The sequence below is a fragment of the Nicotiana tabacum genome, chromosome 24 (genome assembly GCF_000715075.1).
Source record: "Nicotiana tabacum cultivar K326 chromosome 24, ASM71507v2, whole genome shotgun sequence".
Taxonomy (NCBI): Eukaryota; Viridiplantae; Streptophyta; class Magnoliopsida; order Solanales; family Solanaceae; genus Nicotiana; species Nicotiana tabacum.
Window position 1 is genome coordinate 101,364,082 of NC_134103.1, and position 14,905 is coordinate 101,378,986.

Genomic DNA, 14,905 nt, shown 5'->3' on the forward strand with positions numbered 1-14,905 from the left:
ATTAGAAACGTCACACATCTCGGCCTACCTACTGTTTAGGTGACCCCAACTGGATCCTGTTCGGGCATTTACTCAATTTTGGTTGGCAAAATTCAGAAGTGGACCCAAGATTAGGTGAGCGCTGTCATATTCAATACTTCTTTCGCTCTGTTTTAATTGATTTTAGACTTTTTTTAGTCTAAAATATTTAATTTTTTTAGGAATTAACTTCTTCTTTTCAAAATTTTCTTTTGAACAAGAGCCTATAAATAGTTTGTTATATTTTCAACGAGCAAATTAAGATTAATACGATCAATTTTATTGTTAATTAATACTAAAAAGTGAATTCATTAATATGTGTGAAATGAGCAAAAAATTCACTTATAGAGCGTAGAGAGTATAAATTTATCACTATTCATAAAGATTGATACAATAATCTCTATTAATATCATACTACTTCATACTTGCAAGTACCTAAGAAGAATTTTCCGAAATTTTCGGGTGATCAAATTACTTAATTGGGAGTGTCAATTCGAAATAAACTTTGTACATGGTTACAAAGCAACATAAAAATTAAGTTACAATGATTAATAATTCAAAAAAAAATTAGAAAGTCACGATCAAATATTTTTTTAACTCTTCAATACAAATATCACATAAAATCATAAAATGAAACAGATGAATGCAATCAGTAAAACATAAAAACATGGCAGTGTCAAGGAACTTGTTTGTCATGCTGCAAAGGCAAGAGATAAGCGTGCAGAATGAGAGGTAGCAATGGGTGGCTTATTATTAGCTCTGGCCACTGGCCTACTACTCACATGTCCTGCCGCAGATATTAATGGCAACGGTGGACCCTCGGCCGATACAAATTTCACCGGTTTTGGTCCGACATTTACCGCTTTCTCATGCCGACAACTCAACAATCCACTCCCCTTCCACTTTCCTCCGTCGCCGCCGCCGCCACTGAAAAGTCTCATATTCGCCACGTTGTCAATTTCAGAGATAGAGGAATAATTAGTAATACTAGCACGGTCGAAACCTTCAGCTGTAGTAACACTCCAATCGATACTAACTTCGCTAGGTGCGTAACACTCTGTAGCTGCAATGCTCGGGGTAGCTGGTTCGTCGAGTGAATTTCGTTGACGGTACATAGGACAAGAAGTTGCTATCGAAGTAGAAAAGCTCTCGATTTCAAACAAATCGGAGCTTGCGTCACTGGCAACGTCATCGTCTGTTGCTGTCACGCGCGAAATCGGGCTTCCTGGGAACGGGAAATTGCATTCTGTTGATTTTCTTGAAGATGGTTGAAAAACTTCTAGTGAATCTCGGGCCGGTTCTTCTAATATTGGGGAAATGGACCTTGTTGGTGGAGGTTTGATTCCGAATTTAGCTTGTGTTGATTGGTTCAAGATTGGGAATGAAAATCCCCCGGCAGTTTCAGTAAACGGCCTAACTGATGCCAACACGCGCTGTTGACATGCAATTGTGCTAGGCGTTACATGAGTCTCTGACTCTAATGATCTTCTCTGTATGGTTCCAATTTTATTTATTGACTCTAAAGGAGCGATATGGGCCTGTGACAGCTGCGGCCTCTGAGGATGTCCGTTTGAGTTTAGAATTGCTGCTCTCTGTTGTATTTCAGTCGAACTTTTCTGAGACGTGTTGGTAGCTTTTTCAAGTACCCTCTGAGTGTGTTTGACAGCAAAATTTTCCGTCCCAGTTTCCGTTCTAGGCTCCGAGTTAGTTTCCTCAACTTGTACCGATTTCTTCCCTGAGCAAGGACATTTTCGGCAGAAAAACCATTTACGAGTACTAAAAGAGCCTCTGTGTTTTTCATTAGGAGTATTTCTCAATGAAACTGCAATAGCTCCTGGAGGATTTGATAGTAAGCCAGTTTGGCTATTCCAACTCGCTTCAGATGAAGCAGTTGGAGTAGCACGAAAAGAATTGGCACGAAAGTTTCTTCCGTAGCCATTATCTACGGAAGAAACTGACGAAACTCGAGGAACTGAAGCTAATTCGGATTGATCTGCTAAGTTCTTTTGGGTTTCTGGAGGGGAATCATTGCTTTCACTGAAATATTTTTTTGCATCAAACACGTTTATTTCGGAATCTTCGGAGATATGTTCTTCTGGTTTGAGATAAGAGGAGAAAGATGCATCTTTTAGGATATGGTTTTGGACAAAGGATCTGTACTTCATAGGACTTTCTGCTATAACAAGATTAGCAGGGTTCTGAGAGGATTTGTATTTTAAGGTTTTAACTGTTGTTGGGGAGTCCATCTTTCCCTTTTCTGGTTTTCTTTGTACAACTACACAAAAGAGAGCTAGTTAGTACTATTATTTATACCAATTCTTGAGATAATATTTGCTTTTGAGAATTTTCTGGACCTCCTGCCATTTAATTTGGAGTTTTTTAAAAGAACCTTCTATTTTTATTTTCCAAATTTCAGATGTCAGTTATTGGAAATTTGGATTGGTCACTTTGATTTAACCCTGTCTATACCCGGAACCACTCCCCTAGCGGTCATGCCATCACGCCGCAGAACTAGAGCTCGTGTAAAATCTTTTATTCCAGTTTAACAGCGGTAGGGAGAAAAGAGGAGTCTCATGCACAAGATATCTCGCATTCACGCAGGGTCCGGGGAATGGCCGCACTCCAAGAGGTGTGATGTAGACAGCCTACCCTAATTCAAGCATTAGTGACTTCTTCCACGTCTTGAGATCTATATGTCATACGAAAACGACTTTACCATTGCTCCGAGGTATAAAAGTGGTAGAACATAACAAAATATTATGAACGCTTAATATCGGAGACGGTAAACTCGGCCTCCCCTGAACGATTGGTGCAACAGTTAGGCGTCCTTAAATGAAAGAGTAGCCTTTCAAGATTGGTCGTTGTGTGTCACCATCTCACACCAGTTCTACACATTCAATTAAAGTTACCATAAAAAAACCACAGTACAATCTACCAATTTAGACTATATATTTGCTTTGCATTATTTGTTTTAGGAAGTAGGTAAAATGTCCTATGCACATTAACCGGTAGTTATCATTTTCAAGTCCCATGTTCTAATAAATTAGCCAACTGTGGTTAGATAATGGAAATATATTATTCATCATCATTGTTAACACAAGAATTCTTTAATTGATGTTATTGGAGTGAAGAACCAAAAATTAATTTGTTCGATATACCTTGTAAGTTCATTAACTTTTTATTTTTCTTGTGAAAATATTATCTTTTGGGGTTTGTTGGTAGGAGTTGTAGTTGAAAAGTGGTGAGTGGTTTTTGGGATCAGTTTCTTTATTTATCATGAGCAAAAAAATACTATGTTGTGGGAGGACAACATGATATCATATTGAATTTTTTTCAATTCCCATCCTCTTCCATCGCTGCTACAAATTTCTGAAATAAGGCAATGTGTAGAGGTTACTAATTATTTCTCCATTTTTTTTATGAAGATGTTTATATTTAGGGGATATTGTTATTCTTCCTTTGATTCATTCAGAGATAATTTAATGTTTATTTTGATTAACTGCAAGCAAATTAATAGGTGTTAGATCTTTCAACTGATAATTTATGTGCTTGTCGAATTTGTGTCTTAATGAGTATGTGTTCCTTTTACTTTTTGAGTATATGGTTACTCTCGTGTTAATAGTCTATGGAGAATATAACCTTTTTAGTTGACGGTTTATTGTTCCGCCTCTTTCATATAGGATTATGAAGTTGGGAAAAGCTAATTGCTTATATAATTGCAGTAATTAGTTTAAATATAGCTAATTAAGCTTTTGCAAACTCTTAAGTCTATTTCCAGCATTGTTTGCTTATTTAATTGTCTTTGGATTGAAATTATTGTGTATTAGTTTGCCTATAATACATGAGAAAGTTATCCCCTTAACAAAATTTGCACAACATAGGCTGGACGTCACATAATTTACTAAACTTTGCAAAAGGTATTATGAATACTATTATCAATTCTCTGTTGTACTTTTACCATTCTTTGAAATCATTTTTTCTTTGAATAAGTTATTAGGATTTTCTCTGCTCTCGAACAACATTTTACATAGTTATTTTTTAGATTATCAATATAAATTTTATATTCTGTATTCTATCGTTTACGTGAGCTTCTGAATTTATGCCCGTTAACAAATATTAGTATAAAATGTATGCAGGTTTTGTTCTTTTATTAGGTGCTTAGGATCTGAATTCGTTTCTGCGCATACAAACTTTAGATGTGGGGATGAATTAAATTTAAAATTTTAGAAAGGCATTATGAATTATTTTTTAAGTAGAATGAAATAAACGATCGAAGTTTGAAAAACAAGGTAGACCGTTGCATCAGTTCTTGTATTCATTCTATTAAACTTTCATAATTGCCTTTTAATAAGCCAAGGGAGTATGTCCATTTGTAATAAACATGTATGTATATGTTTGTATGTGTGTATATACATAACCTAATGGTGGTCTAAAAAGTTGTCCATTTTATGGCATTCTTTATCTAAGATAATGTCTCTTCTCCGATTTTTTTTTTTTTTTTTTTTAAATTTTACTTATGAAGTTCATGCAACTTCTAAATTTGTTGCCGTCAAATCCAGAGTTAGTGTACATTTTCTAATGATTTCCCTTTTAACTTAGTTGCTCCAGGGGAAACGAACTTATTATTTGCTTAAATAAGTGCACATTATCTAATTGTAAAATTGATATAAATATACAAGTCAATACTTTTTTACCACTATTTTGTTTTTATAAAAAAAGATGATATATTTTTAACATGAAGTAAAATACATATGTGATACCATGAAGGCAGAAAACACAAATTGCACTAATACCGAGTAAGGTTGTGAAAATGCCAAAGAAGTGAAGACAACTGATATTATGGATGACTTACTTGTAGATGCACATGTAACTTCTTACAAATATTTTCATAATATACGTGCCTTTTTAATTATGTGTATACGTATATAATCTAATATATTGGTTGATGTTATATAGCATGCATATTATAGGTGCATTGTGAAGATAACGTAAATTACAAGTTCATCATATGCTTCTTGCAAAAAGGGTACTGCAAGAGAGAGGGGATGCAATACATAATAGTGCAACTTGTGGCAATTGTAACATATACAATGTTGATTATAAAGGGAGGTAAGGTTCATTGAAAAATTCTTTTCATGTTTCATGGAATAAAAGAGTTACTACTTTGTCTACAATGTTTTAAATATTTCTTAAAGTTTGAAGTTAATAATAGAGAACGACTTATCGGTTTCGTACAACTCACTTTAGATATGACATATGTTTTCAAACAGATACTACAACCATGGCAAGGATGTCTAAACAAATGAAACATATGGAAGGAACATACACCAGGAAAATCGTCTATATGGAAGAATTAGATGAAATACGCTTCTTAATATGTTTGTACTTTATAAAATCAAATTAAGTAAACAAAAGGATCACATATATGTAATTAAATTTTAATTATTCATCTTTGTAGGTTTAAAGGATAACCAGTTATTTTGACCTCGACAAGAGTCACCATATGTCGATACACATTGAACATTCATAGAAAACTATATTTTATTTTTTATGTAAAAATATTTATTTAAAACTTTATTTAGTAATATTAATATTATTTTATAAAGCATATACTACATGATTCGGCATATACGTTCAATGCACGTGCCGCGAAATTAGTTATATTAAAAATGTGAAACTTCTTAGCGAAATATCGTTTGTCTTTTTTACCTTTAGGAATCATATTTTTAATTGGATAAAATTGTAAATACAAATAAGTTTTTTTTATAAAAAAATAAAATTGTCGTATGACAAAAAAGGAAAAGAAGAAAAGAACAAGTGGGAAGCTCCTCCTTCAATTAAAAAAGAATTAATAGGAGAATTAGTAGGACACTTATTATTTAATACCCCTATTACAGAGAAGTCAAAATTTCTGTACATTCAAAACGAAAAAGAATAAGAGAATAGCTAAATACAAAAAAAAGTTTTTTTTTCTAGAGAAAAAATAAAATTGCCGTATGACAGAAAAGGAAAAAGATGAAGAGAATTAGTGTGAAACTCCTCCTTCAATTGATATCCCTGGCAAAGAGTGATTGTTGTAGGTTAAGAAAAGAAAAAAGAATTATTAGGAGAATTATAAGCAGAAAATTTATTATTTAATAAGAAAAGTCGAAATTTCTGTACGTTCAAAAGGAAAAAGAATAAGAGAATAACTAAATACAAATATTTTTTTTTTTAGAAACAATAAAATTGCCATATGACAAAAGGAAAAAGATGAAGAGAATTAGTGTGAAACTCCTCCTTCAATTGATATCCCTAACAAAGAGTGATTGTCATAGGTTAAGAAAAGAAAAAAGAATTATTAAGAGAATAAGCAAGAAATTTATTATTTAATATCCCTATTAAATAGAAGTCAAAATAGCTGTAGGTTCAAAAGGAGAAAAAGAATAAGTACGAGATATATGAGTATTTAATACCCCTATTAAAGAGGTTTAAAAACAGGGTGATATGTCACGTCCTTAGTCGTTAACTAAGTACACGTGCGGCACTTGACAACTCGCTCACGATCTTGCACAACTTGTTCACGCTCTTGCTATGCCAAGTCAGCCTTACTACCCTCAAAATCGTTAAGAGAATGGTAGAAAGAGCACAAGAGAATTGTTAAAGGAAGCTTTGTATTAGAGAAAACTTGAATTGTTTGCTTAGTGGATTACAAATGAATGACCCCCTTTATATACTAATCTTCTAGGGGCTAGTATGTAAATATTAATTGTTACACAAGTCCTTAATATTTACAAGATAAGGGCTTTCTCTAGAATTCTCTACAAGCCTAGAAGATTCCAAGGATTTTCCTAACAAATCCATAGGGATCTAGGGTCTTCCAAAGGAAATGTCCATACCTCTCTAGAATCTTCTCACAAATGCTAGCCTTCCTCCTATATAAGCTTCCACATGGCATTAATATATGCCAAATATCGTCTATGTGGCACGATGACATGGCGGGTCATCACACTCTCCCCCACCTTATGTTGCAACGACCGCGGCGCAATGCTGCTGCATAAACTTTCAGACCTTATCTTTGAAATGCCATAAGTCTTCATATCATTCCCATGTGGCCTCCTCCGTTGATTTTCCCTTCCAATGGATGAGGAACATAGCAGTAGATTTTTGCCCTTGTTTTCACCTGGCGTGGTAATCCATGATAGTCTCAATCTCCCGATCATACGAGGCGGTGATAGTAATAGGCGTTCGACTTGATTGACCCCTACTCGGATCATATGTCTTAAGCATGCTGGCATGGAAGATAGGGTAGATCTTAAGATACGATGGCATGTCAAGCTTGTATGAGATCTTGCCTACCTTGGCGATGATCTTAAATGGCCCCTCATACTTGCGAATCAAATTCTGATGCATGTCCGGTAGTGCCTTGAACTATCTTGGGTTAAACTTCACCATCACCATGTCCCCAACTCTATAGTCCGTGGGACGCCGCTTACGATCCGCAAACTTCTTCATCTTCTTAGCTGCCTTATCCAAGTAGAACTTAGCAGTGTCAAGCTGCTCCTCCCATCATTTGGCCATATAATAAGCCCCCAAACTCTTTCCCTTGAACGCGGCTGGTAATAAATGTGGAGTTTGTGATTGTTGTCCTGTGGCTAGCTCAAATGGTGTCCGCCCCGTGAACTCACTCCGCTGCAAGTTATAAGAGAATTGGGCGATGTCTAGGAGCCTTGCCTAATCTTTCTGATGCGCGCTTACATAATATCTCAAGTAGCATTCTAGTAAGGCATTGACCCGTTCCGTTTGTCCATCTGTCTTTGGGTGGAAACTAGTGGAAAAGTGCAGTTCTGTGCCAAGTATGTCGAATAACTCTTTCCAAAAGTTCCCAGTAAAGCAGGGGTCTCGATCACTGATAATATGCCTTCGTAAGCCCAATACTTAACCACGTTCTTAAAGAATAGCTTGGCGGCTTACTTGGTAGTGCAACCTGGTGAGGCGGGCATGAAGGTGACATATTTGGAAAATCTATCCACAACCACCATAATAGTACCATAACCCTCGGACTTTGGTAGGCAAGTGATAAAGTCCATAGTCACGCTCTCTCATGGACGCTCTGCAACTGGTAGTGGCTCCAAAAGTCCTCCGCGTTGTTGTTGCTCAACCTTGTCCTGCTGGCATACAAGACAAGTTTGCACATAACACTTTATGTAATCTCACATGCGTGGCCAATAGTAGACTGACTCGACCAAGGCCCTAGTGCGACGTTGGCCTGGATGACCAGCCCACATTGTGTCATGACTATCCCTTATGATCCGCCGTCTAATGTCTCCAAACTTAGGCACGTAGACTCGCCGACCCATGGTAAGCAATATGCCGTTTTCTACCCAAAAACGTCTCATCTTGCCCTGGTTGGCTAACTCGATAAGTTGTTTGGCTACAGGATCATGTTGTATGCCTTCTTTTATAGCCTCATGAATGTCCCAACTTGCTGAAGGGATAGCAGCAAGCTCGACTTTCTAGCTCAAGGCATCAACTACAACATTACCTTTGCCCGACTTGTACTCCAGCACATAATCAAACTCGGCCAAGAAATCCTGCCACCTGGCCTATTTTGGTGTGAGCTTCTTCTGCGTCTGAAAGTAGCTAGTAGCCACGTTGTCAGTCTTGACCACGAACCTTGACCCGAGCAAATAATGTCGCCATGTACGAAGGCAATGCACAATGGCAGTCATCTCCTTCTCTTGCACCGTGTAACGTCGCTCCATCTCATTTAACTTGCGGTTCTCAAACGCTATGGGATGTTTATCCTACATCACGACACCCCCAATGGCATAGTATGAGGCATCTGTGTGCACCTCAAATGGCTTGGCAAAGTCAGGAAGCGCCAAGACTGGCTCCTCTGTTACAGCTGCCTTAAGGCATTCAAACGCCTTTTGACAATGCTCCGTCCAAACCCGTGGCTTATTATTCTTTAGAAACTCAGTCAATGGTGCAGCTTTTGGTGAGTAGCCACCGATGAAATGATGATAGTAGTTAACAAGGCCAAGGAAAGATCTCAACTCAGTTACCTTTATAGGTGCCTTCCACTCCTTGATAGCACGTACTTTATCCTCGTCCATGCGTATCTCGCCATTGCTAATAACATGTCCTAAGAAGTGCACCTTTGATTGCAAACTCGCATTTCTCCCTATTGATGTATAGCTCGTTCTCCCGTAAGACTTGGAAAACCTTCCTTAAGTGCTCCATATGCTCCTCCAAGGTGTTGATGTAGATGACTATGTCGTATAGGTAGACTACCACGAATTGATCAAGGTAGGGATGAAAAATGTGACCGGTGCATTGGTTAAGTCGAAGGGCATCACCAACCATTCAAATGCTCCATATCTCGTGACACATGTTGTCTTTGGCTCATCCCCTTCTGCAATACAAACCTGGTAGTAGCCCTTGCGAAGATCCACATTAGTAAAGTACTTAGCTTGCCCAAGTCTATTGAACAAGTCAACAATGAGTGAGATCAGGTACTTATTCTTCACTGTGACCTTATTAAGTGCTCGGTAGTCTATGCACAAGCACAATGATCCATCCTTCTTCTTTTGGAACAATACCGGTGCGCCGAAGGGTGCCTTTGATGGGCGATTGTGACAAGCATCTAGCAGCTCTTTCAATTGTTTCCTGAGCTCCTCTAGCTCAGGCGGTGCCATACGATATGGGGAAAATGAAGGTGGCTTAGCCCCTGTGTCCAACTCAATCTTATGATCCACCTCTCGCCTAGGCAGCAAATGCTTAGGCAACTCCTCGGGCATGACGTCTTTGTTTTTCTTGAGCAACTTCTCTATGCAAGTCGGCAGTGTCTCTTGAAAACTCTTGTCTTCCTCCAGACTTGTGATGGTTGCCACGAACGTCGGCTCCCCCTTCTTGATCCCCTTGACAACCTGCATAGCTGAGAGTTGTGCTTGAATCTGTCCGTGTGGCATTGTCACTGTAGGTACCATGCAAGCTCCTTCTCGCTCCATAACCAAGAGATGTTGGAGGTAGGGGTCGATCAAAGTATGATAATGTCTAAAGAACTCTTGCCCCAATATAATCTCAAAGATATCTATAGCGGTTACGGTAAAGTCTGTCATACCTTTCCAAGTTCCCAATTTGACACCAACTCCATTGGCTACCCCACGAGCATTCTGTACCTCGATATTCACAGTCTTAACGCAAGAGTTGGTTGGAGCAAGCATCAATTCTAGTCTCTTTGCGGCAGCCTCAGTCACGAAATTATGAGTTGCTCTAGTATCCACCATTGTACGAGCAGACTTGCTGCTGATGGTGAGATCCGTGTACTGATTGCCATTCTCGGTAGGTTGGATAGCTTTCTTCGTGACAACACCACATAATTCGATCATACCCAACTGTGCGGTTCCCGAACTCTCTTATTGCGGCTTCTCATTTCGTTCACGGACCATGGCACTGAGGCTCTTTAGATCGGGACAATTCCTGAAGCTGTGCGGCCCTCCGCATATGTAACATCCCTTCTTCTCGGCATGTGCCTTCTTCTCGGCATAGCCCTGATGGACACTTGACTTTTTGGAATCTTGAGTCTTGTAGTATTGTTGTTGTATCTCCTTGCCTTTTCCACGGTCTCTCCCACCTTTGACATTATTAACCTTTGACTCTTTGCCTTTGCCTTTGTTGTGCTAGTCATGCCTGAAATCCATCAATGATTCGGCCTCCACTATGGCTTGGTCTATATCTGTGATTTGTCGGCGTTGCAACTCCTGCTTAACCCAATTTTGCAACCCGTCCATGAAGTGGAACAACAAGTCATCATTGGTCAGGTTGGGGATTTGAAGCATAAGGGTAGTGAACTCCTTAACATAGACACATATGCTCCATGTTTGCTTCAACTCCCTAAGCTTGCGCCTCGCCTCATACAAGATATTGTTTGGAAAGAACTGTTGCTTAGACTCGACTTTGAACTGATCCCACGTGCTAATAGTACATAGACCTTTATCCATGTCGGCCATCTTCCTTCTCCACCATAGCATGGCAGTCTCTGAGAGGTACAACACTACAATATTGATCATGGCCTCGTTGTCCCTCACTTTGCCGTGCCTGAAGTAGTTCTCCAAGTGCCAAAGGAAGTTTTCTACTTCTTATGCATCGCGAACACCTTTGAACACTGGGGGTTTGGGAGCCTCGATATTGGCCTCCCTCATCACCACAACATTGCTGGCTGCCTCGATTATGCGAGCACTAGCATGCTCCTCGAGTGACTCTATTTTTGCCTTCATAGAATCGATAGTACTCAAAGCCTCCATGAGTCTGCACTCTAAGGCAGTGATGGTTTGCCTTAGCTCCATCTCGGTCTGTGTATGTCCCTCCAAGTCATTTCGGATACTCTTAATCTCTTCAAGAGTGTGCCCTTCAAACACGCTAAGGGTGCCTTCCACCTTCCCCAAGCGTTGGCCAAAGATCTCCACGGCGTACATCCCCACGTTTATCTTCATCACCCACTCTTTACCGAGCGAGACGTCCTCGGGAAGGACCTCCACTTCATCCTCGCTCGCCTCAGTGGAAGATGGTTCTTGGGATGTAAGCCCTTCATTTGACACAACCTCGGGTGGCACCTCCTGGCTCTTGTTGGTGGCATTTCTCTTTTTGTTACGGCCACTCTTGCTAGCAGCATCTTGGATGACGTTGGCTTGGGTGTTGGCAACGTTAATTTCTCCGACGTTCGCCATTCCCTTAGTTGCAATCTTTGCTCTGATATCACGTTGTCACGTCCTTAGTCGCTAACTAAGTATACATGCGTCACTTGACAACTCGCTCACGATCTTGCACAACTTGCTCACGCTCTTGCTATGCTAAGTCAGTCTTACTACCCTCAAGATCGCTAAGAGAATGGTAGAAAGAGCACAAGAGAATTGTTAAATAAAGCTTTGTATTAGAGAGAACTTGAATTGTTTGCTTGGTGGATTACAAATGAATGACCCCCTTTATATACTAGTCTTCTAGGGGCTAGTGTGTAAATATTAATTGTTACACAAGTCCTTAATATTTATAAGATAAAGGCTTTCTCTAGAATCATGTACAAGCCTAGAAGATTCCAAGGATTTTCCTAACAAATTCATAGGGATCTAGGGTCTTCCAAAGGAAATATCCATTCTTCTCTAGAATCTTCTCACAAATGCTAGCCTTCCTCATATGTAAACTTCCACATGGTATTAATATATGTCAAATGTCGTCTATGTGGCACAATGATATGGCGGGTCATCACAAATATCCCAATATTTGATTCTCCATAAACACTAGGGTTTAGTTTCCTTGTTGGTTAATGCATTCATCAACTTAATTTGTTTATTGGTGAATAAGGAGGAGCTGATACAATATTAAAATTTAAAATTTGTTTATTGGTGAATTAGTTTGTATGCTTTGAGTTATATTAAAGCTTTGATATTATTTTTACACATTAATTTTGAGCATGCAGACCTGAAATTAGAGAATATATATGTGAAATTGTTTCTAATTGTTTACACTCTAATAAAACATCTGTAAAAAAGGAATGGATATACGACTTCAACAATAAACTTTAGGACAAAGAAGCACATATTTTTTAAGAGCTGTAGGAGGGAGAAAAACACCTTATTAATGCCCCTTCCCGAAAAATGAAAAAAATACTCTTTTAATTCATCAAAAAATAATTTCAAGTACGTTTATTTTTTTCCATGACAATAAAAAAACTATAGGTTCAATAATTCCTAATGTGGAACTATACTTGTTGTTATATATATATTTTTTCACATGGACAACTATATGTTATATTGTCAAAAGATTAATATTAATGTCAACAATAAGAATTTTGGTCATAACAGAGCAATCGAAGCGATAAAAGAAAATAATAGATATACAAAGAACATCGTCTATAAAACATACTAGTTGAAATATAATGATATAACACATTGTTATCTCATGCAATAAATTACTTTATTATAAATATTTGCTCAACTTTGTAAGTTCAAAAGATATCTAAAATTTTATATTCAACTATTTGTGTCAATGTAGTAACTTTATTTTTTTCATTAAATGAATACTGCATCTATTATGACATTAATTGCTACTATACATATACAATCCATTCAACTTGGTTCCATTTTTCATTTTGACACTCTATCTCAACCTTGTTCCATTTTGGCCATCCAACTCTATTTCTTATGTTTCATTTTAACACAAAAGCTGAAACCAGTGCAAAAAAAAAATAATAGCGCATGTGTATACACAAATCTGAGGTGTAATAAATATCCAATTAAATGTTGCCATCTGATTATTTCATTCTTTATTTCATATAAGCTTGAAGTTTGAAGTGAATCCATGTCTCAAAGAAAATTATTTTTTCATAATGGAATGGATATTTGTTCTTGTGGATTTCAAGTTGAAAAGTATCATGGACATCAAGAAATTCGGGTCGGGTATTTTAGTATTGACCTGTTTGACAAGAATGAGCAACATTTAATTGGATATTTATTACACCTCAGATTTGTGTATACACACGCACTATATTTTTTTGCACTGGTTTCAACTTTTGTGTTAAAATGAAACATAAGAAATAGAATTGAAGGGCCAAAATGGAACAATGTTGAGATAGACTGCCAAAATAAAAAATGGGACCAAGTTGAATGTGTTTTATATGTATTTGGCCTTAGTTTTATTATGTACTTCTATAAATTTTTTGATAGACGCGCAAGTATAATGACGCATCCTAAAACTAGTAATATTATATAAATATAAGAGATGATAAGTTATCCGGAGAATGATGATATATAATAACGGCGAAGGCCCAAATATACTAATGTACTTTCGAAAATGGTCTAAGAATACCCCTCGTTATACTATTGGGTTAGCTATACCCCTGCAGTCATACTTTGGGTTCAAATATACCCCTCATTTAAACGGAGGGACACGTATCATCGTCATGTTGGTCAATTTTAAATATCTCCTAATTAATTAAAAATACCCATTACCCATACCCGAAAAGCAATTTTCTAAAGAATTTTGTTTTTTGTAAAAAACTGGAAAAAACTGATTTTTTTTTACTAAAAACTGAAAAAAATAAAAATATTTTTTTTCCCAGTTTTTACAAAAAATTCGCTTTAAAAAGAACTGAAAAATATTTTCTAAAACAATGTTTTTGTAAAAACTGAAAAAAAAACTGAAAAATAATTTTCTAAAGCAATTAAAAACTGGAAAAAATTGAATGTTTTTAACTAAAAACTGAAAAAAAAAAGAAGAAAATATTTGTTTTTTCAGTTTTTATAAAAACATTGCTTTTAAAAAAAATTGAAAAATAATTTCTAAAGCAATATTTTTTGTAAAAACTAAAAAATAAAAACTGAAAAGCAATTTTTTAAAGCAATATTTTTATAAAAACTGAAAAAATAAATATTTTTTTTTTCTTTCAGTTTTTAGTTAAAAAAAATTCAGTTTTTCCAGTTTTTAATTGCTTTAGAAAATTATTTTGCTTTAGAATATTTTTTTAAAAATATTGTTTTAGAAAATATTTTTCAGTTTTCTTTAAAGCAGATTTTTTGTAAAAACTGAAGAAAAAAAAATATTTTCGTTTTTTCTGTTTTTTAGTAAGAACAATTTCAGTTTTTTCGATTTTTACAAAAAAAAAATTGCTTTTAGGGTATGGGTAATGAGCATTTTTAATTAATTATGAGATATTTAGAATTGGTCAATAGGACGATGACACGTGTCCCTCCGTTTAAATGAGGGGTATATTTGAACCCAAAGTATGACCGCATGAGTATAGATAACCCAATAGTATAACGAGAAATATTATTAGATCATTTTCAAAAGTACATGTGTATAATTAGACCTTTGCCGATTTAATAATGAAGTAACATATTTTAGAAAAAGG

The 14,905-nt window shown here is 36.6% G+C and overlaps 2 protein-coding genes across 2 annotated transcripts; both read right to left on the reverse strand.

Moving 5' to 3' along the window:
• Positions 1-497: 497 nt before the first annotated feature.
• LOC107796286 (protein PHYTOCHROME KINASE SUBSTRATE 4-like) lies at positions 498-2,349 on the reverse strand. Its single transcript, XM_016619043.2, has one exon. The coding sequence runs from the start codon at positions 2,262-2,264 to the stop codon at positions 711-713; it is 1,554 nt and encodes a 517-aa protein (XP_016474529.1). The 5' UTR covers positions 2,265-2,349; the 3' UTR covers positions 498-710.
• Positions 2,350-8,804: 6,455 nt separating this feature from the next.
• LOC142178351 (putative mitochondrial protein AtMg00860) lies at positions 8,805-9,116 on the reverse strand. Its single transcript, XM_075247686.1, has one exon. It carries the CDS (start codon positions 9,114-9,116, stop codon positions 8,805-8,807), a length of 312 nt encoding a protein of 103 aa, XP_075103787.1.
• Between the last annotated feature and the right edge of the window lie 5,789 nt (positions 9,117-14,905).

What these genes read in the sequence shown, in the direction of transcription:
- LOC107796286 (XM_016619043.2), bottom strand. Translation starts at nt 2,264, where the DNA reads ATGGACTCCCCAACAACAGTTAAAACCTTAAAATACAAATCCTCTCAG.
- LOC142178351 (XM_075247686.1), bottom strand. Translation starts at nt 9,116, where the DNA reads ATGGACGAGGATAAAGTACGTGCTATCAAGGAGTGGAAGGCACCTATA.